This window comes from Filobasidium floriforme (assembly GCF_021052385.1).
Source record: "Filobasidium floriforme strain CBS 6241 chromosome Unknown HD553scaffold_13, whole genome shotgun sequence".
NCBI lineage: Eukaryota > Fungi > Basidiomycota > Tremellomycetes > Filobasidiales > Filobasidiaceae > Filobasidium > Filobasidium floriforme.
Genome location: NW_025763634.1, coordinates 192,226 through 217,840, shown reverse-complemented (window position 1 = coordinate 217,840; position 25,615 = coordinate 192,226). Strand labels below are relative to the sequence as shown.

At 52.1% G+C, this 25,615-nt stretch overlaps 9 protein-coding genes across 9 annotated transcripts; 7 read left to right on the top strand and 2 right to left on the bottom strand.

Moving 5' to 3' along the window:
- Nucleotides 1-528: 528 nt before the first annotated feature.
- On the top strand, nucleotides 529-1,815 carry HD553DRAFT_356776 (uncharacterized protein; the record flags this gene model as incomplete). Its single annotated transcript, XM_046183858.1, has 2 exons — nucleotides 529-783; nucleotides 850-1,815. 2 exons carry the CDS (start codon nucleotides 529-531, stop codon nucleotides 1,813-1,815), a joined length of 1,221 nt encoding a protein of 406 aa, XP_046035932.1.
- A 2,545-nt stretch (nucleotides 1,816-4,360) lies between these two features.
- On the top strand, nucleotides 4,361-5,822 carry HD553DRAFT_350526 (uncharacterized protein; the record flags this gene model as incomplete). The annotated part of the gene is made up of 2 exons (XM_046183538.1): nucleotides 4,361-4,600; nucleotides 4,665-5,822. 2 exons carry the CDS (start codon nucleotides 4,361-4,363, stop codon nucleotides 5,820-5,822), a joined length of 1,398 nt encoding a protein of 465 aa, XP_046035931.1.
- Nucleotides 5,823-6,289: 467 nt separating this feature from the next.
- HD553DRAFT_324449 (uncharacterized protein) lies at nucleotides 6,290-7,901 on the top strand (the record flags this gene model as incomplete). Its single annotated transcript, XM_046181496.1, has 2 exons — nucleotides 6,290-6,523; nucleotides 6,591-7,901. 2 exons carry the CDS (start codon nucleotides 6,290-6,292, stop codon nucleotides 7,899-7,901), a joined length of 1,545 nt encoding a protein of 514 aa, XP_046035930.1.
- An 886-nt stretch (nucleotides 7,902-8,787) lies between these two features.
- Nucleotides 8,788-10,587, top strand: HD553DRAFT_356762 (uncharacterized protein). The gene is made up of 4 exons (XM_046183857.1): nucleotides 8,788-9,211; nucleotides 9,271-9,284; nucleotides 9,378-10,259; nucleotides 10,325-10,587. Exons 1-4 carry the CDS (start codon nucleotides 8,978-8,980, stop codon nucleotides 10,344-10,346), a joined length of 1,152 nt encoding a protein of 383 aa, XP_046035929.1. The 5' UTR covers nucleotides 8,788-8,977; the 3' UTR covers nucleotides 10,347-10,587.
- A 69-nt stretch (nucleotides 10,588-10,656) lies between these two features.
- Nucleotides 10,657-12,941, bottom strand: HD553DRAFT_273313 (GWT1-domain-containing protein; the record flags this gene model as incomplete). Its single annotated transcript, XM_046177811.1, has 8 exons — nucleotides 10,657-10,800; nucleotides 10,883-11,050; nucleotides 11,123-11,379; nucleotides 11,446-11,547; nucleotides 11,615-11,747; nucleotides 11,821-12,003; nucleotides 12,115-12,762; nucleotides 12,852-12,941. 8 exons carry the CDS (start codon nucleotides 12,939-12,941, stop codon nucleotides 10,657-10,659), a joined length of 1,725 nt encoding a protein of 574 aa, XP_046035928.1.
- A 360-nt stretch (nucleotides 12,942-13,301) lies between these two features.
- On the top strand, nucleotides 13,302-14,424 carry HD553DRAFT_342764 (uncharacterized protein; the record flags this gene model as incomplete). Its single annotated transcript, XM_046182798.1, has 3 exons — nucleotides 13,302-13,338; nucleotides 13,417-14,083; nucleotides 14,157-14,424. 3 exons carry the CDS (start codon nucleotides 13,302-13,304, stop codon nucleotides 14,422-14,424), a joined length of 972 nt encoding a protein of 323 aa, XP_046035927.1.
- Nucleotides 14,425-14,720: 296 nt separating this feature from the next.
- HD553DRAFT_273332 (Alpha/Beta hydrolase protein) lies at nucleotides 14,721-15,775 on the bottom strand (the record flags this gene model as incomplete). The annotated part of the gene is made up of 3 exons (XM_046177812.1): nucleotides 14,721-15,181; nucleotides 15,255-15,388; nucleotides 15,465-15,775. The coding sequence occupies 3 exons, from the start codon at nucleotides 15,773-15,775 to the stop codon at nucleotides 14,721-14,723; spliced, it is 906 nt and encodes a 301-aa protein (XP_046035926.1).
- Nucleotides 15,776-16,046: 271 nt separating this feature from the next.
- HD553DRAFT_312608 (uncharacterized protein) lies at nucleotides 16,047-23,193 on the top strand. Its single transcript, XM_046180116.1, has 19 exons — nucleotides 16,047-16,844; nucleotides 16,910-17,430; nucleotides 17,497-19,354; nucleotides 19,413-19,450; nucleotides 19,514-19,619; nucleotides 19,679-20,008; nucleotides 20,071-20,269; nucleotides 20,333-20,479; nucleotides 20,541-20,673; nucleotides 20,739-20,982; nucleotides 21,040-21,167; nucleotides 21,232-21,282; nucleotides 21,338-21,439; nucleotides 21,500-21,541; nucleotides 21,603-21,740; nucleotides 21,799-21,953; nucleotides 22,027-22,329; nucleotides 22,400-22,638; nucleotides 22,761-23,193. Exons 1-19 carry the CDS (start codon nucleotides 16,163-16,165, stop codon nucleotides 23,084-23,086), a joined length of 5,742 nt encoding a protein of 1,913 aa, XP_046035925.1. The 5' UTR covers nucleotides 16,047-16,162; the 3' UTR covers nucleotides 23,087-23,193.
- Nucleotides 23,194-24,183: 990 nt separating this feature from the next.
- Nucleotides 24,184-24,501, top strand: HD553DRAFT_258353 (ribosomal protein S27-domain-containing protein; the record flags this gene model as incomplete). Its single annotated transcript, XM_046177378.1, has 2 exons — nucleotides 24,184-24,288; nucleotides 24,382-24,501. Coding segments are annotated over 2 exons (225 nt in total), but the record flags the coding sequence as incomplete, so codon positions are not given.
- Between the last annotated feature and the right edge of the window lie 1,114 nt (nucleotides 24,502-25,615).

Below are 25,615 nucleotides of genomic sequence, written 5' to 3'. Positions count from 1 at the left end.
TCGCGTCTGTATCTCTGCTTTCTCAATTATGACAAGTATATCTAGTATCCCTGGTAGCTGGTATGTAGCTAGAACGCCGTGTATTCTGGCGATTCTCACACTCCGTGTTGAACGGAATGTTCTGGGGGGAACAAGTTTTGTGCTTCTTGGGTGGATCGACGGTTGACGTCATCGAGTCGAGTACAAAAGAAAAAGGACAAAGCTGAAATCACGATTCGTCTTGTTGATCGTGAGCATGAGACAATAAATATAATAACAAAGAAGCTAGAGATGCTAGAGAGCTAGAGAAGTGGTATTGGTATTCATAGCACGCCTCCCTTGTGAGATAGCGTACAGATATTTGACGTCTGTCCCGTCAAGTCATTCGTTGTTACATGAATCGAGACTGACTCCCGATGTCCTCGTTATACTTAGGTTCGGTACGCTCTGATAACACTCAAAAATCGAACAGCTTGAGCAAGCCTACAACCTTCGATTCGCACGATTGCACACCGCTTAACGCAAACGCCTTTCAACAAAAGTATTAGCATGGCATACAACGACGACGCTGCCAGTGACATACCTTCGCAGCGACTTCCCGATGAGGAAATTCAAAAGCCACACGAAACGATCGCCGAAAACGATCTTGTCATGCGGACCGTCTTCGGCTTCGTCGAGAGGCCCAAGGACTTGGTGAACTGCATGACGGCTTCCAAAGGGTTCTTCGAGATCGTTGTTCCTTATCTTTATCGATGTTGTATCGAGTATACATTGGAAGATTTGAAGAGCAATAAATGCGATCTTGTGAGTAAGAGTTCCAAGGCGTCTACGTATCCTGATCATTGACGGGTCCGTCTACTTGACTGCCAGGAGCGTCTCAAGATTTACAAGGGCCATGTCCGAGAACTTACCGTCGAGGAGTACTCTGTTACACAAGTGACTATATCGGCCAAGATTCAGCAATACAAAACCCTTGAAAAGATCGTGATCTGGCCGGAGTATCGACGTTGTTCTTGGGGCGGAATCAACTTGACGGAGGCCTATCTTCTCGGTGGGCGGCGGATCCTCATGAAGACGCGGGTTTCGCGTACAGATCTAGATTTGAGTAATGGGGTCGGAAAGGTTATTACTGGGGAGGACGTAGAGTGGTTGGGTATCTGCGGTATAGAGGCCACCGCACGGATAGAGTCGGATACAAGCGAGGCGATTCTCCGACAGACCTATTCGACTCTGAGCAGTGGAGCAGCTTCGTCACTTCAAGGACTTCAGAACCTGAGTGTTCTCGGCAGTGACATGTCGTTGGCAGCCCTTGAAACTACCTTGAGAGGTTGTCCAAGCTTGAAGTCGCTCGCTTGCACGTTCGATATTGAGGCCAAATCCACCTTGAGCGACCTAGGCGAGCTGTTGAGAATCCATGGTAGCGGACTTCATCATCTACATGCGGATACTACAGGACGCGACATACTCGCTGTTCTCCCTCACCTTCTTATTTGCCACGCCTTGACACTCGAAGGCTGGACTAAATGGGAGACTTTGCGGGACGGCGATGCCCCATCACCGACTGTCTCGCCTACCCGTGAACTCATACTCGTACCGCGCTCGTCGTCCGTAGAGAATGGCCTCCTGCCGAATCCGTATAACTGGTCTCAACGAGTCATAGGGATTGTTCCCAGGTCTTGTAAGATATACCTCGATGAGACCAATCTCAGGTTCCGAGAATCGACCTGGTGCAAAGTCGTCTCCGACTGTCTCAGACCTTCGCGTGAACCGGATAGTCGAAAGAAGACCGACCGGCCGGGGTGGACCAAGCGTGATCGCGGCACTCATCCGCTGTGAGAAGGAGTGACCACGATACGGTGAGCAAGAACATGCTGTCGAACTCGAAAGCCGGCTAAAGTTTTATCCTAAGAATTAGCAGTTATTCGAGAAGATCATGATGTCAACCCTGGACGAACGACGTAACCAACCGAATACAACAACCCTCTTTTCCCTTCCAACATCTCCATACTATCTTACGAGCGAAAACCAGCAAACAAAAAGTTACGATACTCGTTCATAGGGCATCCGCAGTATATGCCGACATCATCCGTCTGATTGCCGAGAGCGCATGAGATGGAGCGTGTCTAAGCGGACACCGCCGTGCCCCTTGAGCAAAAAGACAACCTCCCACTTTACAATCGGCTCGATCTATCTATGAGGCATACACAAAACCTCTCCCATCTCGGATCGGGAGATTACAAGGCGCGCCCTCTCGCCGTCAAGCAGGATGCTTCCGTCGACGACGCGTTTCACGTTTCAACGGTTTTCTTTTGCGCTTAGTACAAAGGACACGTAGTTTCTTACCTTGTGAACCACAGTTTCAGACCGCTTCTATTGTTTCTGCTTTATAGTATATATGTGACATATGGCCGCACGATACATGACCCACGGGTCGAAACACGAGCTCCAAAGATACTATTCCACCGATCGATCGCGTCCAAGAGGTCTTCAAGCGCTTGAGTACTCTCGCTTTAGGATCCTAAAGCTAAGAACACTACGGACACGTGCTGATTGACTGCAGATGTTTCCCGGCTATTCCATGGAACCGAAGCATGCTAGTCAGCAGCCCGACTCATCTTCATGATCGCAATATCTTGTTATCGACGGATGGGCCTAGAGAACATGGAAATGGACCTAGGTTAGCATAAGAGGCTCAGAACGTCCGAGATTCGGAGAGGAGTGTTAAAAAGTGCGCGGGTAGATTCTAGATATCGTAAAAACCTCTGGCTATCTGGACGGGACGTATGTGATGACATGTTCGCAGAAAGTGTTGAAGTGGAGATTGCCATCATCTTTGGGTCCACTCCGTTACGTTCCAGGATCGTGCCTGGAGGGTGTCGATTGGACTCCTACAAGATCTTTCGCATTCTTCGTCTCCTTTTGGCACTAAAGATATCGGAGGACTGCACTCTAGATCGATTCGATTGGACGATGGATGTTGTGTTGGACGATGGACAACATTGTTATAGTTCAGACAGGTATCACTGCACTAAGCGGCCTGGCTTAATGACTAGACACGTGAACGTGCAAGAGATCAAGAGATACTGGTGATGGGGGCTTTCTTGACTCTAACTCATGAAAACTACGGGCCGTTGCGGATGTCACAACAACGGTCTCCCCCTTTGCAATCTCCCAATATTGAGCTTGTGCCTCGCAAGAAATCCATCCTTGAAGTATCATTCGGCATACACCAACAGTTAACACCCCTGATGGTGCCTTCCCCTGGTTTGAGTGTGCCCGGTTTGATTTTACCGTCTGTAGCAATCTGATGTTCAAGCTCACTTCTGGAATACTTTGGTTGATTGAGGCTGCAGAGGTCCTTGACTTCAATCTGAGAGGGCAAGGTATGTCAAACTTCAGACCGGTGATTTGCGGACACTACTGGTGACGTTATCAGAGGACTTTCGGGTTTCTGACAGACGTATCCGAGTGAAAATTACAAACCCAGCTTGTTATTGAAATAGGCAAACGTCTGAAACGAATCGGATATCAAACGATATGCAGCGAAACAAACAAGCCAATAATCCATCGGTAAATCGAGGTAATACAGTAATAAGGACAACATCTGTCTGATTTCGATCATATACGTGAGTCGCACGACGGGTACTGTACAACGCTATGCTTTGCTTTCCTAAATCCTGAAATTGCCGGAGAAGCGGTCTGTTTTGCCCCGGCTCGGAATAAATGCGCTTCCATTTCACGTATTTTCGTCATAGGTAAGCTTCTGGGGGGACGTCTCAATGACCACTCAAGAAGAAGTAGGCAAGGTTTCGAAATCATCCTGAACGATCGCGACTCACTATTGCAACCTCGCCGGCTATAACTGGACTCGGAGCCTGAGCAGAAATCCCATCGGGAGCAGAAATCCATCACTCAATTTGACGGGAATTGACTACAAGATTGGGCGCGACTGAGCAAGACAGACCGGAGAAGCAAGGATAGCAAGACTGAGATATGCAGTATAGACATGGAGAAGTGATCGACTGAGTATGGCGTTCGCCCGTGATGCTCGTAAACAACTGTACACTGTGATGTTAAGAAAGAAGAAGAAGAAGGATGATGCAATATGATGATCAAGGCTTCCATGATGGAACTTTCCATTCGTGACGTCATGTTCATCAGCAAACTCTCATCAAGGATCAAGTATCAAGTATCGACAAAGACATCAACAACAACACCAACAACCAACATATCGATACTTTGGTCGAAAGGGAAGTCACGACTACACCAGTTCATAAACTACATAGCCGCTGCCAAAATCTCAACACGTCCTCGACCTCCTCGTCAGGTCAGCTCGCACATATCAGCACTACGACAACATCGAACTGGCCACTCTCCCGCCATGTCTTCCGCTGCCTCCAGCACTTCCACAGACACGAACGACGAGATGGAGACGACTGCAGCACGACAAGTCTTTCACAATCTGCTATCGGAGATCCTCAATCATCTGGAAAAGAAACGCGATTACCTCAACTGTGGCTTGGTCTGCCAAGCAGGGTTCCCTGTCGCAATGAGAAAGCTGTATGAATCCTTCTCTCATTCATCTCTTGCGAGGCTCTGGACAGATTACGGCTGTGTTCCGGTAAGTCCTTTCGCAATTCGGTACCGTAGTTTGATTCCTGATTGCTATCTCGCATATCATGCAGTCTCGGTTCTTTCTCTACCATGACAGTATCCGGGAACTTTGCCTCAACGGACCTCATACTGGTAGAGAGCCTAATCGCATCGATCTACGGCGATGGTTTACACAATACCCCAAAGCCACGAGTATGGTCCTACTCCGAAGCCCCTGCGAACCCAACGATAGGGTCTGCGCTCACGAAGCATTCACCTTCGCCGGACGTATCATACCTGTGCACGGCACTGTCCGCTATTCCCTACCGATGACGGAATCAGCTTTCGGGCCTGAAGCAGACCAGGATATCATCTGGCTCGGACGTCACTCCATCGACGGGGTCGGAGCGCCGCAGGAGGAGCAAGACCTGCTCTTCGGAGATTTCTATAGGGTGATTGATCCCTCGATCAACCCTTCGTCTTTACAACAACCCACTCTCGGAACCAGCATCCTCGTATCGCTAGCTTTCCCAGGAGTCGAAATGTCTCTGAAAGTCCTCGACGACATCCTGGCAGTCTGTCCCAGGCTCAAGCGTATCTCGTGCATCTTGACCTGTCATTGGCCCGATCCTACGGATTATTTGACACGGTTGACCGATCTCGTCCGAGGTCCAGGAGCCGGGCTGGAACAGATCGGTCCCTGCATCGTCAAAGGCGCGAACCTGCTCATGTTCGCTCGACATCTCGCCTTCGTCCCAGCGGTCTTCCTGGAAGGTGTCATCGATGGAGATTGCATCGACTCGGTGGTATGGCTTCCTTTGCTGACGGGCTCTCGACCCGGCCAGATCGTGCTCAAGCCACAACCGATCGCTCGCGAAGGTCAACACGTGGACGAGACCATCAATCCTTATGAATTGGCCAAGGTCATCAGACGGGTCCTGGGGTTCTCCAAGGTATACATCCAACAGGCTACCGAAGGGACCTTGACGGACGCCACGGTCATGTGGACGAGGATCTTGAGCTCGATTTGGAAATCGTTCGAGAAAGAACACGAGTCTGTGCTCACGTTTGAAGATTTCGAGATATCGGAAGATTGGGAGATCGACCACTGTACGGAAGATCCGAAGCCGAATTTTTGGGACGACGAAGAGGACGAGTCGATGTTGAAGGATTTCTGGGACGCTCAAGAGCAAGCGCCGGTGGCAGAGGCTTTCGCGGGAGCTAACGGGGATGAGGGAACGCGGGTCTGATAGAAAGAGTCGTTTTTGGTGAGTTCAGTTCACCGTTGTGCTAGATAACCCACAGCATCTGAGCGACCGGTCCTGTGGGATTTAGATGATCCCCAAAGAGCAGTTTGCTGGTCGATGGGCAACTGCAGATCCCCTCGCGACCGACGATAGATGAAACAGAACGCCTTCAAACAGAGTTTCCTACCGAGTGACTGTACAATTGTATGACTCGCAATTTCGGTACCGTATACGATTCGTCTACGTAAACGTCGACGTGTCCTACGTTGATGCCCTATTTCTGACGTCATGGTCAGGCTGTCCTGATTCAGCAGTCTACATCAAGTCGCAAAATATAAATTGCCCTCGGCTTCGTAAGACGTCCCAAGTCACTTTCTCGATTCGTATCTTCATCCAAATATCCGGTCATTGAAAGGACTCACCCTACCCCTGCTAGCGATAAGCAATAAACCACGATAAAAAACCTCACGATGTCTACTACTCCCATCACTCCTCGCGATGCTATCGAGAGACGTCAAGAGACGCCTGCGGAAACGGTCTTTCGAGCCTGCATTCTAGACATTTTGGCCTTCCTGCCCCGTGACATAGATTACCTCAACTGCTCGATGGTCTCGCGAGCTGGATTCGCCAGCGCCTTACAAATGTTCCATCGGTACTGCACTGATACCACCCTCAGCGAATTGTGGACGACAGGCTGTGATTGGGTGAGAGCGTAGTTTAGCCCGGTTCAGCTGTACTGATAGTGGCTAATCTTCGTACCTGATAATTTAGGATCGGTTCAAAAGCTATGCGAATGGCGTCTGGGGCTTGCGTGTGGAAAAACTTAATCCTGGTCAACAGCGCTTGGATCTTGCACGGTGGTTCCGCGTGCTTCCTAATTTGAAAGAAATCCAGTTCACCAATAGGCAAAACCTTCCAGAAGAGGCCGACGATTACTACCTGGTTGATATTTCAGACGGTTCGAGCGGATGCTGGTGGAGAGATACACCATTCAGGTCATGGAACTGCATCAGTTGCAAAGAGCTTTATCGCTTCGAGGGAAGGACCGTAACCGTCGAGGCGGAGAGAAGCCAGTACAAACCCTTCGCCGAGCCGACCTTTGACATCAGCCACAATAAGGAGATCGAATGGCTTGGCTTTGTTGAAATCTGCGGGAACCAGGCATGGGAAGGCAAGCAGAAGCACGTTCACAGGCATCTTTTCCAGGCCCATGAACAACAACCTATCCAATACGGAGTGGCGATAAAACACCTGGTTGCTCTCAACTTGTGGGGAGGGTACTTGACTTTGGACAAACTCGAAAAGATCTTGGAGATCTGTCCGAACCTGACGGAGTTGGCTTGCACGCTGAATTGCCGGAGGGTACCGGACGTTCGAATGTACATGAACCGGCTGAGTGCGTTACTCAGGAACTCAAAGGTTGTCAAGTTTCGAGGCAAGGTCGGAGGAGCGGACCTGCTCGTCTTCGCCCGACACCTCGCCGTATGTCCGAACCTGTGGCTTGAAGGCGTTCTCATCTGGCACGACGTCGCCGAGATCATTGAGAAATCTCCCGTGGACTCTGCTAGACTCAGCCGAGTCGTCTTGAAGCCGCATCTAGCGAACGGATGGTTGAAAAAGGATCAAAGAATCAACCCGGTCGCCGTGGCGCAGGTGATCAGAGCGATCTTTCCGCCCGGCACCACAGTCTCAATCATAGAATCGCAGCCATACTCTGCCGAAAGCCATGAGGTCCTCTGGATGGAGCATCTGCACTGGATTATGAAAGACCGCGATCATGAGTCGAAGGAGCGCGACCTTGAGCTGAAGAACCGCGAGGATTGCAAACTTGAGCTGAACGATTGCAAACTTGAGCTGAAGAAGCGCGACGTGAAGCTGAAAGAACGCGATCTTGAGCTGAAGGAACGCGATCTTGAGCTGAACAGCTACAAAGTTGAGCTCAAGGACTGCAAAATTGAGCTGGAGGAATCCAAGCTTTATCTGAAGAACCGCGATCTTGAGTTGAAAGAGCGTGATCGGAGGATTCAACAATTGCTCCAAACAATTTTGACTTTATCCGAGACGCCATCGAAAGACTTGTGACAACGGCGACACTGGGTTAGTCGAAAATCGAAAAGAAGGTAAGCTACTCCAGCCCAGTCATGGACGCTTATCGGAACATCGAAACTGCGACTGATTACCCGTTGCGGTAACAGAACCAATCAAGCAGGAATACGAAGGCCACATATAGACGGAGCGTCTGGGAAGGAGGTCTCGGTAAAAGGGGAAGCGGTTGAAGCAACGCGCCATCTTGACACTCAGGAGACTCAAACTATATGAGGAAAACTGTGGTCAGATTCTGCATGATCGACAGGGACCAAGTGATAGCACTTTTGTAACGTCCCGTAATTTCGCTTATGCTCATTATCATAATCATCAGGAGCGCTATTGCTGCTCAACCATTCCCACCAGTCCGATCAGAGGTCTGCGCGAATTTGGCGGTCGTCCGAATGACCCTTCGGGACCGCCGAAACGATACAAGCACTCTCATCTTCAGATTACTGGGCCACTATTGGCGCACGTTCGCCTCCAATCCCTCAACCACCGTATCCGATTAAAAATCGATATGTTGCTCTATCAACGACAAGTACTAACAACCGATGCACAAACACTGACCTGTTGAAATGCAAGACATGTGTTTGAGATCTGACATGCAAGTGATGCATACCAGTGATCTACTGTAGCTACCCGAACGTTTTCATTGTGGACGCCCTGACTCATTGGACTAGGCTTGTCGTGATGTCTGCGCCTGCTTTTTGAAGTACTGGATCGTCGTATGTTGACGATCAGCATGATCACCTCTGACGTCATTACCTTTCCAAGCGCTCGGTGAAGAACAAAAGAAACCTTATCTTACCCTGGTAGTGTCTGCGTCATCTTTGCTGTGTACTGTGTCGACTCATCTCCTCGGACTCGGAAGGGCGGGACAGAAAACGACGAGCTACTGTCCCAGATCAGCTAGACCAGAGGTCAGGGATCAGAGATCAGAGATTGAATCGCATAAACTGGCATCTCCCTCGCAGCTCGCAGATCGACTATCGCCACATCGTGCAGCTTCGCCAGCCTGATCCAAAGACTTGTCCTCGCGGATTCGACGAAATTGGCCTAGGTCCAAAGCCATGTCTACTGTCCTGAGCGTCTCTTCGCCGGCGATCGATGAGGAGACTCAGAACGCTGGGGAGACGGTCTTCCGGAACCTTCTGAGGGAGATTTTGCCTTTCCTCGAGGAACCTTCGGACCGTTTAAACTGTGCTCTCACATGCCAATACGGCTTCGCTTTGGCAGTCCCCGAGTTATATAAGAGCTCTACCAGCAGGACAATTGAACGCGTGTGGGCTTCAGGCTGCGATCTAGTAAATCCTGATATGCGATCCTACGATACTTGACGATCTGACTTTCAGACATGGTGCAGGGTCGTTTCGTGATGTATGTAAACAGCGTATTTATGCTGTGGACAATGGAACATGACTTCAGGCGGTGTCTCCGCCAGTTTCCAAACATGCGATATCTCCATCACAGAACGATCTACTACCTGTTGTCCTCGGGCATACGAAACGCGAAGTCGGGATACTTTTGGATAAGTGAAAGGGTCCGTGAAAACGGGCTGACTCTGGAGGTACAAACGGAGAAAGCATGGACAGTAAATGCGCCGTTGACGATCAGAAAGGATCGAGATCCTCATTCGTTGGACTTCGTAGAGCTCAACACCGGTGGCTCGCCCGTCGAAAACCAATCGGCGATCATGAGGGACATACTCGAATGCAACGTCGCCCTACCTCTATCATCACCTTGGAAGATTCTCCGTGCGGCGTTCTTACCTGGTCTCGAGATGACACTACACGACCTGGAACGTCTCTTGGAGCAATGCCCCAATCTGGAGAGATTATCATGCAGACTAAATTGTCCTTCGAACAATATCGCTGGTTACATGACCCATTTGGAAAGTCTCTTCCAAGAAAGGGCGATCGATCTGAATAGTGAGACGGCAGGAGCCGGTCTACTGGTCTTTGCTCGGCACCTAGCCGTCTGTCGCGAACTGCACTTGGCCGGGCCATTGCATTGGTCAACTTTTCGAGGCATGGGGTTCGGTGGGATGATCACGAAACTGGGACCTGTGAATGGTTGCAGCGTCTCTCATACCTATCTAGCCCCGAAGATGCAAATAGGATGGATGTACCACCTACATGAAGTAGCGCAGACCATCAGAAATATCATCCCGTCCAGCTCGGTCGTCAAGATCCGAACTCGGAAAGCTTCGGGATCGACTCGCGACATAAGCTACGATGCAATCTTTGCACATATGCTGCAAACGGTTCTGACTTCGCTCGAGCAAGAAGCAGTCGAACGGTATGCGCTGCTGGCAACTCCTGGATGGTCGAAAAGGGAAAACATGGAAGACGAGTGAGTCAAGACCTTGGCAACGTGATCATGTTTCATCTCGACCTGACCCGTACACGATTTTGCAGGTCTTTAGAGCGAGACGTATAGAGGTGATCTCAAGGTGGAAGACCATGAATGAGAAAACCAGCGATATTTGATATACGGAGAGGTGTGGCAATTGTTGAGCAATACTATCAGCACCCTCAAATCCTGCTTCAGCACAAATATCTTACTACGCATTCGATCAAGAACAACGATCGATATAGCTTGTAACACCCATATGCCTCTCTGACGTATCAACTCCTGGTTCGAAGTCCCGAAACGCTCTCGGGATGAGACGCCACTAGCTTTCCAAGATGTATCAGCTATATCTCAGTATATCTCTTTGTTATCGCTGTCTATACAAGCCCTCTCACGTCTAGATCATAAACCTCTTATGCCGTATCACCCATGCCACCCCGCTTAGCACGACCAAGTACCCGCTCAACACGACCAGTGCAGTTGAGTCGCTCGCGTACATCGTCTTCATCGAGACGTTTATCAAACCTGTCAACAGGTTTGCCTTAAGAAACCAGATGACGAGGTACGTATCAGTCTCGCAGAAGAAACACGTCGTCTGATTAGGAAGAAGATGGATCACTTACTGCTAGGAAGAGGACCAGCCCGTTCTTGTTGAACGCTGCCATCAATGGTGGAACCACCCTTCGTTGCCGCTTGTTCTCGGCGCCGAAGACTAGGAGCTCGACCAAGAGGTATCCAGCGAGAAAGGTCGTGTTGAAAGCCGCTGTCCAGATGACGTAGGAAGGATTGGCCTGTCGAGGTTCAGACGGACGCTATCAGTCTCCGCGTTTGCGAAGGCGGTGGTTCTTGTAATGTCGACTGACCAACCGCCTGGACACCCTCCCACCGAACAACCAAACGACAGCCAACAAGCTCCACCAGATGATCGCATAACTGCCCAAGATCATCCCCAGCTCCTCTTTGCGTCTCTCCGCTTTACCCTTTTCGACCCCGCGCGAGTCGTAGTCCGGGACGTCTTCTTCCTCTTTGACGTATGGCTTTTCGGGAAAGGCAAAGTAAGGGTCGGGAGGGAGGATGTAGTGGCCGATGTCGATACCGAGGAGGTAGATGGCGATGTAGCCTATGAATGTTCAACGATATTCCAGGATCAGCGAGGGGAAGGTTACCAACCAACATTGCGCCTTACCTGGCAGACTGACGATTCCTTCTTTATTCAGACCTATCAAACCTGTTCGATCGGGTCCCATCACCCAGTCCTGCAACCCCACCCCAAGTCCGAGCAGATGCACTGTCCCACCCCCGAAGCTCAGACCCGATCAGCTTTCTATCAGTCTGACCGTTTGAAGACGACTCACCGACCATGACGACGAGCCCCATATCCCTGAACCGGACCCATCGTCTCAGAGTCCCAAACATCCCTCCGAAGAGCGGCATAGAACCGAGCGTAAAGAAGAAATTCCAGTGCACGCCGTATTCCGTCATGTGTTCCTGCATATCACTTCACTTGCGTCAGCCAAAAGAACTCTTCATCCAGGATGTCCTTTCGTAACGAGAAGCTTACGGGGTACTCGACACCCTTGACCATTAATACCCTGACTACACCTAAGATCCAGACGGGGATGCTCTTCCTCAACCCGGAGAGGACGGTATTGAGCACCGTGGTAGTTGGCGAATCGAGGCGAAGGAACGGGGCCGCCGAGGTAAGGCCCAGAGAGAAGACGAACGACCCTACTCCGATGTCCATCTGAAACATCGTCATTTGGCACAATAGACGAAATCAAAGATCAGCATATGATTTCCCTCCGGGTTAGCGGACCTGCCGACAGGTGCAGTATGGTAAGGGCTCGGTACTGACCAGACTAGTCCCCCAATCTTCACACTTTCCAAACTCCCTAGGAAAGACAGGGAAATCGACAGCGAGGATCGCGACGATGGTCATCAACATCATCTGTGCCCTATAGACCGATAAGAACGGTTGAGGTGGGAATCTCGTCAGGGGTGATGCTTCGGTCGAGGTTGAGGTTGAGGTTGAGGTCGTGGCCGGATCGAGGGTCGATCGTGGGGTGGAAGTGAGGTCTTGAGAGGAGTTAGGGGGGAAGGTGTTGCTAGTCGGCGAGGGAGAATTGATCTTGATGGTGTGCATATCGGATTCAGGAGTCAGAGAGGGAGAGCGACGTCGTTGAGGTAGGATTAATCGAGGTGGTCGCAAACCGGGGATGAGGTTGGATTTGTCCGATTTTGTGCGTGTCGGCTTCTTCTCAGAGATTATGGTAGGTGGTGTTTGTAGGTTCGCTGGTTCGTGACCGAGCACAGGCTCGGTTTTCCGTGATAGCAGCTTCCAGGTGATGGTAGAGATTACCACAAGTGCGATGTTGAAGGCGATGGGACGCGAGGAAAAGACGGTCTGACCGAGGAGGAGGGGGAGGATGGAGATGATGAAATCGATCCATGGGGAAGTTCGTGATGTGGCTTGTGCTTGTGTAGCGTATAGGTAGTATGATGTCTGATTGTAACATTTTGATCTTTTCGTAAGCCTTGAGCTTGTCACAGTGGACAGTAAAGATGAGGTAGAAGTCATGCTGCTGAACTTACCAGTCCCACCAAGCTGACGGCGTTAACCGTCCATATCGACGTCCCCGGGTTGTCCGCCACGAACGCCTCTTTGGCCGACTTGTAGTCCATCTTCGAGCTATCACAGACTCCTGAATCGATGTAGAGAATGCTAATTATGATATATGACAGGGATACCAGGAGATGAGGAAAGGTAGTCATTTGGAAGTTGTTGAACCGCAACCTTTCGGCCAGCATCCGCCCCTTCTCTCCCAGGTCACATTGTCAACAAATAACGTAAACAGCTTGGTGACGTAAGAGTATATAAGCGGACATCGAGCCGTTTATGGGCAGAATATGTTCTGATGTCCGTAGCTAATGCTTTGGGCTCGCCTCACCCGGGGACGATCATCAACAGCCTCATCTCTACCGCATCACTTCCAATCAGTTTCACAGCAGTGTCGTGTGTCGTCAGGAAGCATCAAGCAAGCCATGAAGTTGACATCTACCATTTTGCTAGCCAGTGCGGGTAAGTCGGCGTCACTCGAGTCTGTTCCAGCGCGACATCACGACTAACATCCTCGACTGCGCACCGATCGATACACAGCCTTCACCGCCACAACGACCGCCTTCCCCCTCCTCACCACACGCCACATCAACCTAGACGCCCTCCTCGGTTTCTCCTCGGATCCTCAAGCCGGGTTCGACGAACGGACCCATGGAAAAGTCTGGGTGAACGGGAAGGGCCCGGGAAGGGAGTATGCGAAGGGTTACGGGTTGGTCCCGGGGAAAAAGGAGAAGGAGGTGGACGAAGGGTGGTTGAGGTGGATGGACAAGGAGATGGATGCGGGTAGGGAGAGGGAGGGATCTTGGGCTGCGATCTGGGAGGTGATCGTCGGAGGAACCGAGGATGACAAGCATCTCGTTGAGGTTCCTGGACATGAGCATGGATTCAAGTACCAAGCCGTCCCCATTGGCGGGATGAGGACCCCTCACGAAGCCCATCCTCACCACCACCACGATCACCACGATCACTCCCACCCTCACCCTCACCACAACGGACCCCACTCCCACTCGGACGTCACGGACGAAGACCTGGAGACGATGCTCGTCGCTGCCGGCGTTCGACCTGGTTTCGGGGAACACCCGCCCTATAAGCACGGTCGGCCTGAACCTGGGTTCGGACCTAGAAGGGGGAGGGGAAGAGGAGGTCGTCATCATCATCGGTTGATGCATGGTTCTGGGGAACGTCAGCCTAGGTGTTTCGTGGGCCGGTACGTCATTTCATTCGCGTTCATCACTTCGTGTTCTGTTGCTGATCGAAAGTTCGGTTGCGCCGATTCATAGGTTCCTCGAAGCCCTCTCCCACTTGAAACCCCACGAGACCTTCTTGATCACCTTCACCCTCGTCCACGGCTTCCTCTCCATCCTGAAACTACTCGTCGTACTCGTCGTACTCGTCAAGAGGTCTCATCAATACGCCAACGAGGTCGAAGGTGGCGGTTATCCCGGTGCCGAGTTTAGGAACAGGAGGGAGAGGGAGAGGTTGCCTGGGTATGAAGAGGTCGCTAATGGGGAGGAAGAGGCGGAGAAGCGGGAGAAGGAGGAGAAGTAGGCCGAAGTGCTCGGCTATACTTTTTTTGAGGGCGATTGTGCTCTCGTTCTCGTCTGCTCGATCTGAATTATTGAAGTAACGTTGTGTCACCGAATTTCTTTTTGTAGTTCCTGTTTGGTTTATTGTTTGTAAGGCGTTGTCGCCGAGAATGAAAGTCTATGAAAGTCGAACCTAGTCTGGCCATATTACTCCTGACGGGTTTGGGATCGTTGAAGCCGACTTTCTGGAATCTGACAGTCGGATTATCGCGATGCATACGTCTCGAGAACATCTCATACAACCCGACTGCCGAATGCTCATAGCATACTCTTCCCTCCCTGGCCTTGCTGTTCGCTACTTCCATCCTCGCTCAACCCATGCTCCCACAAAAACTCGGCCGCCCGCTCGATCATCTCCCTACTACACCGATGCCCACACCCTTCCTGACTCCACCTCTCCTTGACGCCCTCCGGACCGACTTGTAGACGATCGTAAAACGGCTCTCCTAGAGCTGCGGGGACGACATCATCGGCCTGACCGGTGAGGACCAAGAGCTTCTTGTTCCAGAACGGATTGAGTTTAGGGTCAGAGGTGTCGAAAGGAGAGTTGATGGGGTCGGTGCGTTTGAGAAGAGATTGGAGGGTTTGGGGGAATATGCAGGGTTGGCCGTGTGATTTCATGCGGGAGGTTGTTAGGGAGGTGTAGTCGGGGCAGCCGATGATGGGAATGCCGAGCCGGACGCGGGGGTCGTGTGTGAGGAGTTGGTACGTGACGTGGCCTGGAGAGCAGGTTGCAGGTCGTCAGCCGGATCACAGGATGGTCAAATTTTTCACAAATGAGGTTTGACTCACCCCCCAAGCTGATTCCTGTCATCCAGAACTCCTCGACCGTTTTCTCATCGTAAGGAAAAAGGTAACTGGGGATGATGTCTATCAAGCCCGAGACGTCGCTCGTCGTCCCGCGAAACAGCGAGTACAGGTCTAACCTGAACTTCAAAGTCAACATATTTTAGCCCAGTAGAAGGAAAAGCAGAAAAAATGTCGACAACGGTTAAGACTCACGGATGTCTCTCATTCTTGGCTAAGTACTGATTAGCCTCGTCGTCCACGAACCGTTCGCCGTGATTCCGCTGGTCTAGGGTGACGATGACGATCTCCCTCCTCCTCGTCCGGTCATGTTGGTCCTGATGTTCCAGTTTACGAGTACCTTCCAAGATACCTGCAACGAGGTTTTTCAGGTCAAACTGCTTGCCCATGAGTCCGTGAGATGCTACGAGGACCGCGATGGGGTGAGGTGAGGCCAGGGCGGCGTCCAGGTTGTAGACGACCGTGTGGATGCCGCCCATGTTGAAGCGCTTGTGAGAGGTCGTCATGTTGGAACTTCTGGTATTACTTGTGTTTGGGCAGTCCGACCAGCAAGCTAGCTTAGCTGTAGATATTCACTTTCACGAATGTCATCCCGAACAGAATGCAAACGACTCTCCTCGGTCCGGTTATCATCACATCGCTGAGTGACGTAATCACACTTATTTACATCCGATCAGCCATGAAATATGCTTCCGATCGATCGCTCTCCCACAACCATAACAACCTGGAGTGTCAATCTGTCAGCTTGTCGATCTCGTTGGAAACTCGGACCGATGGACTACCGACTATTGAACAGCCGAGGGAGAGCTAGTCTAGGCCAGCCTCGCATACTCACGGTAGTAGGGCCTTCCCTGCCCCTCTGTTCGGTTTCCACGTAATCCTACGATGCAACCATGGGCACAGACGACTCGTCGCAACAGGATCCCGAGGCGATCAAGGCCTACATGCGGATCAAGCTCAACGACATCTCGGTCGCCATGGCTCATCCAGTCTCTTCCTTGAGCCACGTCTACCAACCCCCCACTCCGAGCGCGGCGACGTCTTTCCCCACCGGCACCTTGCCTACCAAAGTCCCCGTGGTCAGGATCTTTGGGACGACGCCGAGGAACCAGAGCGTATGTCTGAACGTTCATGGGATATGGCCCTACTTTTTCGTAGAGTATCCACCGGGGAGGAGCTTGGCACCGGAATCGGTTCATCGGTATACGCATCGTCTGGCCATCGCATTGAACAGCGCGCTTTGCCAGTCGTTGAGGCAAGATCCGTATGCCGCCAACTCGAAAGCTGGGGGTGTCAATACGTCGACCCTGCATGTATCCTCGGTACTGCTCTGTAAAGGTATCCCGTTCTACGGATACCACGTCGGATATTCGTACTTCCTCCGGATCTCGCTCGTCACCCCGTCACACATCTACCGGGCGGTCAACTTGCTGGAAGGAGGGAGCGTGATGAAGAACAAGTTTGCCGTGTACGAATCCCACTTGGCCACCAAGCTGCAGTTCATGGTGGATTTTGATCTTTATGGGTGTGGATGGGTGGATGTCGAAAGGGCCATGTTCAGGCAACCTCTACCTCGTGAGTGTGCGATGCAGAGCGGTACATGCCTGTCAGGATGATGTTGTGCTGAAGTGTAATCGTAGCTGGCGACCCGTACAGCGCGGACCGGGAAGGGATCTACGACGACCTCACAGTAGATCCCTCTATGTTGCACCCAGCTACAGTCGGCAAAGACACCTGGTCCCAGTTGGAGATCGACATCGTCCCCTGGCAGATCCTGAACCGCCGTCGTCTTCGCCCTCGGTACTTACATGACTCGCTCAAAGAACTCCTCTTTCCAGAAATGTTCGACCCGGAGGAGAAATACGTACGCTCGGTCAGGGAGTTGTGGAAGGAAGAATCGAGACGGAGGGTGGAGATGAATCTGCCAGCTGAGGAGGGGATGGTTCCCGCTACGGATGAGAGGATACAGAGGTCCGTCCCTAGTCAGGGGGATGTCGGGTTCAAGGGCGGGGTATGGGACAGTACGGAGATGTGGGAGCAAAAGCTGGACGAGAGGATCAGGGCCGAGGATGGGGAGAGGAAGAGGAATTGGGAGTTGAGGAATATTGGGAGACCTTTGCCGGCTGCTCTCGATCCGACCGCCGCTGGTATCTGGGACAAGGTGCGATGTCAGGACAGCTTGCACAGTCTACGTTGTCAGATGCTGACAGGTCTTGTTGCGTTGTAGTGGATTCCGACGACGTTCCAGGTGGTAGAGACCGGATGGCCAAGGGAGATGACGAGTTCACGTCGCACGCGGAGCCGAGGAAAGGGCGCTACCCAGTCGTCACCCCTGAAGGCCCGCGATCCTACTCAGAGGCCGACGTTGTACGAAGATGAAGACGAGGAAGAGCAGGCAGACGACGTCGATCTCGATGAGGAAAACCCGTTCACTCAGCTAGCGGCTTCGCAGAAGCTGCCTGCCGTAAAACACGCCGAGCAGGAAGAGGCGGAAGTCGAGGAAGAGGTCGATGATCTGGATGAGGACACTGTCGAGCTGATCGGGACGCAGTCGGCCAAGAAGTGGCACGAATCAGAAGAACGGGTGGAAGCCGAGATGCAAGGGTTTCGAGAGATGATGGACGTCACTCCGTCTAAACCGGGGTCTCGCCAGGTGGAAGCCGACCCAGATCTGGGTGACCAGGAAGAGATGCTGGACGACGATTTCGTAGGGCATCTAACGCAGATGCAGAGTCGCAGAAAGACGCAGGCGAATGTTCTGGATTCACCGGCCACCGCTTCTCGGAGAATTAGGGGAGAAGCTATCACACCTGAACCAGAGTCGCCTACCAGAAAGGGAAATAACCCATACTACGTCGACTCGCTCCCATCAACCCCGAGTTCGAGTCGGCATTCGACGCCGAGAAAGAACCTGTTCGGTCGTCAGCGTATAGCCACGCCATCTCCGCCTCGTCAGCCGTTCGCCATGGGCCCGAAAAGGACGCCCGGGATCTCGTTGTCCGGGCCGTCACCTTTCAAATCGCCATCCAAGCCTGTCACGCCCTCCAGACTTCGATTCGTTTCTACGGGACAGCCCTTGACGGTGGATGAGGAAGATGACGTCTTTATCGCATCGACTGCCAGAGACAAGCTCGTGGCTGCAGTACGGTTTGGGGAAGCTGCCGTTCCTGAAGTCGAGAGCAAGTCTAATAACGGCAGTGCGAAAGACCGTCAAAACTCGGACATGCAAGGCGATTTGAACGGAGAAGATGAGGAGGTTGCACCTCTGGCTCAGGTACCACGCCGATCGCCTTCGATGTCTCCTCCAGCCTCCTTACCTCGGCCTTCGCTGATCTCGCCTGCCTTGACCCCGCGTGCGACCCCTCGAAAACATCCAGCAACGTCGATTCTGAAGCGGCCGAGGCGCGAAGTCAGCGATGACGAAGACGGAATGTCTCAGCTGGAACCTACATACAAAGCTACTCAAGCGAAACGAGCCCGATTTGCAGCCGAGAGCTCGTCGGAAGAGGAAGGTATGATGGAACCGACTTATGTGTCTCAGTCGGCTACCCGCTCTGCGACAGGCAATTTGATCCCGGGAACCGGTCAGAGTCTGCGGTTGACCCGTCCCATCCAGAGCTCAACACAACGATCAGATTTGGAGATGCAGGATAGCGGAGTTGCGTTGGATGGAAGCCAAACCTCGGTTTCTGCCTCCACCGAGTCACACGAGTCGAGCGAATTGTTGGCTACCAACACCTTCTGCTATGCGCCGCAGCCTCCCTCGCGGTCGCATGTCGAAGCCACTATTCGCTCTTTTGGCGAAGTCGACATTATATACCAAAAACCATTCTTCTCTGCGCCTCAAGACCTGCCTTCGACCAAGTCCACATATGGTACACGCACTTTTCAGTTGCGTACCAACGGTATCGAAACCCTGTCGACCTTTTCTTTCGGAAGGGAGACGAGCCGCCCGCAGTTGCGTCATCTCTCCTATAAGAAGTCTGAGGTCCGGGGGATCGAGACCTGGATGTACAGAGCGGTACCACCTTCGAGATCTGACACGGCGCGCTGGCTTGCGGAAGAGGAACAACTGCGACTGAATGGCAAGTCCCTCGCATCCTAGTCGTCGTTTACTTCCTGGTCTGACTATCAGATAGACAGACGCAAGTCACGATACACGACAAAAGCTCGCGTCTCAGGCGAGTACTTTCATGCAGTCTGTTTTGTCAAAGCTCGAAACTGAACCTACTGTTTCACAATAGCTGGGCGAACCGACACAACTCAAATTCCGTTACAGCGACAGGAAGAAGGGAAGCAATGCCCAACGAGAGTTGCAGAGCCTTACATGTCTTACCTTGGACGTCTTCGGTGAGCGCCGAGTCGACGATGCGGCCTGAAAGCAAAACTCATTGGTATCCCTTACTTAGCGCCTTCCCGCGGGCGACTATTGCCTGATCCGAAACAGGATCCGATAGCCGCCGTATTTTACTGTCTGCAGGACTCCAAGGCGACCCTCAATCAACCCATCTCAGAGCACGGCTACTACACGGGAATCTGGATGGTTGAAAGCGAGAAGAACAAGTTCTCGCGATTAGGCAATCTACACGGCCTGTTTATCGAATACTTCGAGTCGGAACTCGACCTATTCAACGAAATCGTCGATCGCGTACGGAGCTGGGATCCCGATGTACTAGCCGGTTGGGAGGTTCACGGTTCGTCCTGGGGCTATCTCGCTGGGCGAGCGTCGGAAGAGTTCGGTAAGCAACACGAATTCGGTAGTCCGCAGCCACTGTAGCTGACTAGAGTCTACGCCGTATAGGTATGAACTTGTCGGACGAGTTCTCCCGTGTCAGAGCTTCTACATCGGCAGGAGGCCATTCAAGCTGGAATGTCACACAGAACTCTGCTTTCAAGGTTGTCGGGCGACATGTTTTCAACATCTGGCGTATCATGCGAGGAGACCTCAATCTTCTAGGCTATACTTTCGAGAACGTCGCATACCACCTTCTCAAACAACGGCAAGTGCGCGCTGCTGGGCAGGTCAGGGGGAAACAACGGCACTAATGCCCACTCTCTCGCAGCTTTCCTCGTTACTCGACGTCTAGCCTGACTTCCTGGTACAACAGCCAGTATCCAACCCATGTCATCAAGGTCCTTCAGTACTATGTGAACAAAACCAGCATGTACATGGAAATGATGGATGCAGCGGAAATATGCACAAAGAACGCGTGAGTAAATACAGCACCATGTTTGAGCGCTGGCTCATGTTTCTATACACGACACATGAAGCGAGTTCACTCGCGTTTTCGGCGTCGACTTCAACTCTGCGATGACTCGAGGATCCCAGTTCAAAGTGGAATCATTCATGTTTAGGATAGCGAAACCGGAGGGTTTTGTTTTGATATCGCCGTCACGAGAAGCTGTAAGTTGAAGCTCGCTTGATGGGATTTCAGCCGCTCAAGTTGAACTGCATTTCAATAAAACCAGGTTGGGAAACAAAACGCCGCCGAATGTCAGCCTCTAATACAAGAACCGCCATCGGCGTTCTACGAAGATCCTGTCCTAGTCTTGGATTTTCAATCGCTATACCCTTCGATCATGATAGGGTACAACTACTGTTATTCGACGTGTCTCGGACGAGTCGATCCTTTCCGTGGAACATATAAGCTCGGCTGGAGCGCTCAGCACATCCCAGAGGGTCAAATCGCGCTGCTGAAGGACCATATCACGAGTGTGTACGACTTCAGCTTGATGGAGTCTAGAAGTTGGTGACTAATCTGCAGACCAGTCTCACCAAACGGCCGGATATACGCCAAGCAAAGCCTCCGTAAAAGCTTGTTGGCGAAAATGTTGAGGGAAATTCTCGATACGCGTGTCATGGTGAAACAAGGCATGAAGACATCAAAGGGAAACAAAGTGGGCGCTCCGAATCGGCTGCGTCGCTATTGACGCAATGCTGACCGGACGTAACCCTTCGCAGTCTCTACTTCAGGTGTTGAATGCCAGGCAACTCGGTTTGAAACTGATGGCGGTAAGTCTTGCCGCGCAGCCTGCATGGCATGATTGCTGAATGTTATGCCACTCAGAACGTAACGTATGGATATACGGGAGCCAGTTTCTCCGGTCGCATGCCCTGTGTCGAGATTGCGGACGACATCGTCCAGACTGGTCGAGAGACCTTGGAAAAGGTTGGTGCTGCTAGCCCTCTACGACCTGGCCTTATATGGCTGACCTTGATCGCAAACTAGGCGATCCAGTTTATCGAATCGCAACATCATTGGGGAGCGAGGGTAAGTCTGAGATCCAATTGTCGGGCGGTGAGACTCTGGCTGATGAGCCGGTCTTTTGCAGGTCATCTATGGTGACACTGACTCACTATTCGTACTGCTCGAAGGTCGGACGATTCCTCAAGCTTTTCAAATCGGAAACGAGATGGCAGAGCAGATCACCGCTCGCAACCCACGGCCCATCAAGCTCAAGTTTGAGAAGGTGAGTCTCGGTGCGCCGTGACGAGAGGAACCCCACTCATCGTACATGCTGCTTGCAGGTATATACCAAATGCGTACTCGAGGCCAAGAAGCGCTACGTCGGTTTCAAGATGGAATCGATCGATGAGACGCCCTCTTTCGATGCAAAAGGTATCGAGACCGTCCGCCGAGATGGCTGCCCTGCCGCTCAGAAGATGCTGGAAAACGTCCTCAAGTGAGAACGAGCTAGTAGAGCTTAGGCAAATCAGGTGCAAGTTCTGATACCTTAGGCCTTTCTTCTCGCGTAGACTGCTATTCCGCAAGGCAGACTTGTCAGAGATTAAGAGGTATTGCATCGACGAATGGACCAAGATCCTCCAAGGCAAGATCTCGTTTCAAGACCTTATCATCTCGAAAGAGGTCAAGCTGGGCAGTTATAGCGAGAACGGACTACCTCCACCCGGGGCGGTCATTGCGGGCAGACGACTGGCAGAGGATCCTATGGACGAGGCAGAGTATGGGGAGAGAGTGCCGTTCATCATTACCAAGCATGGGGCTTCGGATAGGTTGGTACACAAGGCGAGGGCGCCAGAGGACCTCTTGAACGATAGGTAAGCGCGGGATCAACCGGGATCAGAGCGACAAGGCAGATGCTGATGCTCTGCCTCAACCGCCTTGCAGGAACATTCTGCCCGACACCGAATACTACATCACCCGTCAGATTATTCCCCCGATCAACCGGGTCTTGAAACTGGTCGGCGTGGACGCGGCGGTGTGGTACGCGCAGATGCCTCGAAGACACCTGGTCTACGATCGATTCAGGGTCAAGGATGGCAAGGGTAAGATGGGCAAGACGCTAGATGCGACGTGGAGGACGGCGCATTGTTTGGTTTGCGGAGTGAGGTGTGGGAAGGATCAAGGTGAGTTTCATGGCGATGGCACCTATGAGCTGGTTAGGAAATGGGAGAGCTGATATCGTACTTTATCTCTGCAATGATTGCTCTTCTTGAAACGCGCGCGGGGCAAATCTTGCAAATTGCAGAGGTGTGTGACGAATGCAAGTCCCCAGCCAACCTGGCCTCTAGCTTGCACGCGCTCTCGAGCCGGTACCACCTCTCGACGTCCCGGTTACTCTCGATACAACGTGCCTGTGCTTCGTGCGCATCGACGGCAGTATCAGAACACGTCAAGTGCGAATCGGTCGATTGCCCCGTACTATACGCTCGGGTCAAGGCGGGGAACGAGGTTCAGGATACGGAAGGATTGGTAGGCGTGATCAACAAGTTGGACAAGGAGGAACGAAAGGGGTGGAAGGGAGAAGAGATTGGGCCCGAGGTGATCTCGCTGTTGGACTCGGATGACGAGTGAGCGAGTGAGAATGGTTGTAAGTCGATTGAATGATCGAATGTCGATCTCAGTTGTATGTCGAATTGTTATCGCCGACGCTGCGCTAGTGCGCTTTGGAAAGGGGGGCGAGTCTGTTTTGAATCCGCTCATTCAGAATTCGAGCGCGTGACCTCTGGAAACATCAAGGGCGACGCGTAACAGTCCAAGAGAATAGCATCCGCGAGTCTGATCAGAGCAGAGACTCTTCGCATCCCTCGACCCCACCCTTGCCTTTGGCTCGGCCAATCCCCCTTCGAGCCTCAGCCTTGCTCCCCTCGCCACCTGCTGCTGCTGCTCGACCCTCACCCGAGCGAGGATATCGATGTCGCCATCGTTCATCGACATCGATCGACATCTACCTCACGCTCGCTCCCTCTCCTTTCCTTCTCTAGTCGTTCGTCGCTCACACTTCCATAAATCCTAAAAAAGAGAGAGTCTAGCAATCTCCACATCTCAACTCGCCAAGGAAGAAACAAACAGACGAAAAAAAGGCCAACTCTTTATTCAACATGGTGAGTTTCGCGGTCCTGGTCGGCGATCGACCGAAGGATAGACGGGACAAGAGGAACCAGGAGGATCAGCAAGATACTTCCACGGATGGATATGGCAGGACGATGAATACGATGGGGCAAGATTTAGGGGGCAATCGAGTCACGAGGGCAAATGGGAGGCGAATCGAAGGGGGTCGCATGACCAGTCTTAGCACGAGAGGACGATGGCCAGAGGCGGTCATTGGCCTCTCGAGCAGGATCGGGAACGTAGTTGATGTCGTTCGCCACTCAGTACCAAGCAATCGATGCTGGATTGAGCAGGCTCGGGTCAGGAAGCCGGTGGTGGCTAGCGGACCTGGTGGCAAGGCCGCGCGGCCGATTTTGGGGCATGAGAGCCGCTCGATGAGAAGGACATATATGGCACAGGCAATCTTTCGACCGCCATGAGCAATTGCGAGCGACAACAATCGACACCAATCGACCGGAACCTCGCCACTCGACTCGTCTATCCTCGGTCGATCCGCTCGACTTGTGTTTGGTGTTGCGGCAATACTAATTAACGACCATCCTTTTATCCAAACCCCTTAGACTCTCGCTATTGACCTCCTCCACCCCTCCGCCGAGGCCGAGCTCCGAAAGCACAAGCTCAAGCAGCTCGTCCAGGCCCCTAGGTCGTTCTTCATGGACGTCAAGGTGAGCACCTATCAGATTTCGGGATCTTGTCCTCAAGGCTGGAGCTAGTTTCGCTGACCCGGTGTCGATCGCTCTCCGTTTCAATTCTATCAGTGCCCTGGTTGTTTCCAGATCACCACCGTCTTCTCGCACGCCTCGACCGTCGTTCAGTGTGGATCCTGCTCGACCGTCCTGTGCCAGCCGAGCGGAGGAAAGGCCAAGTTGACCGAGGGTGAGTCGCCATCTCTGCGTCTACATCCCACCAATCCTTGCAACGTATCGCTGACCGGTATACGCTCTTCTTCGCTCGAACAGGATGCTCTTTCAGGCGAAAGCAGTAAACGGGAGGGTGATTCCTTTTCGTTTGTCTGTCACGCCCCCATCCTTTTGTGTGTCCTTGTCACCTATCCTACTTATGACGACCATCTATCATACACAAATAATCGGATACCGGGAGAATGGTTTCGGTCATGTGGCGGGATGTGAGAATGTGTTTCGGGGGGTATGAAGCGGGAAGGGGGGAAGCACGTTCGAGAGAATCCATCGAGGCTGTTGGACGTCGACAGACCTAGCGTATATGGCTGGGTCGGATGTGCTGAGCGATCGGAGGCCGTGCGGTCGGAGACAGAGTTTGTGGCGTCATGGTTTCCCGTCAATCGTTGAACACGTCAAACAAGATCGTATCGCGAAATCGAACCGGTTTCAGTATCTTCAGTTGATCCGGTATCCGCACAGCTTGACATCGTATTGTTACCAGACGTGTCTCTTCCGTACGGCTTTAAGTTCGATGCCGCTGGTATGCGAGAGAGGCGGTTCCGATCATGGTCCAATACAGTAAACACGGCTGAATTTCGAGATTCGGTCGAGCTGTGGCAATGGACGTAAGATTATTCTGCCGTGATAGTCAAGATCAGCGAATAAGGGATTGATTGTCGTCGCGTTCCCCAAGTCGCACGTTCCTTAGCATGAGGTTGAGAGGGTAGGATTTCGTTTACAGCTAGCACAAGATTCCGCGAATCAAGATGCAGTTCATCATACATTCGGTTGTCTTAGGCTATCGAAAGTCGGCGTCTGAATCGAAGTTGTGATCAAGTCGTTATCTTCAGATCGAGTGGTTAGAGCGCTTAAGATGTTCCAGGGGATGGTCGATATCGCCAGCGATAGAATGATACCAAGGTTAAGCGGATGGCTCCCGCTCATAGATTGGCGCGTTACGTGTGCAGCTACCTGTTTGGGCATTGAGAATTGCAGAGGATCATTCAGTAAGCCCAAACAGTTTAATAAAACCCTGACAAGCATTTCGGCCAGCGAATGATTGTAATATCCACCTGATGTGCATGGCAGGACA

What these genes read in the sequence shown, in the direction of transcription:
- HD553DRAFT_312608 (XM_046180116.1), top strand. Translation starts at nt 16,163, where the DNA reads ATGGGCACAGACGACTCGTCGCAACAGGATCCCGAGGCGATCAAGGCC. An exon ending in CCGCTGGTATCTGGGACAAG is followed by an intron (nt 17,431 to 17,496) that starts GTGCGATGTCAG and finishes GTTGCGTTGTAG; the next exon opens with TGGATTCCGACGACGTTCCA. An exon ending in GAAATATGCACAAAGAACGC is followed by an intron (nt 20,480 to 20,540) that starts GTGAGTAAATAC and finishes CGACACATGAAG; the next exon opens with CGAGTTCACTCGCGTTTTCG.
- HD553DRAFT_356762 (XM_046183857.1), top strand. Translation starts at nt 8,978, where the DNA reads ATGTCTACTGTCCTGAGCGTCTCTTCGCCGGCGATCGATGAGGAGACT. An exon ending in AGGGAAAACATGGAAGACGA is followed by an intron (nt 10,260 to 10,324) that starts GTGAGTCAAGAC and finishes ACGATTTTGCAG; the next exon opens with GTCTTTAGAGCGAGACGTAT.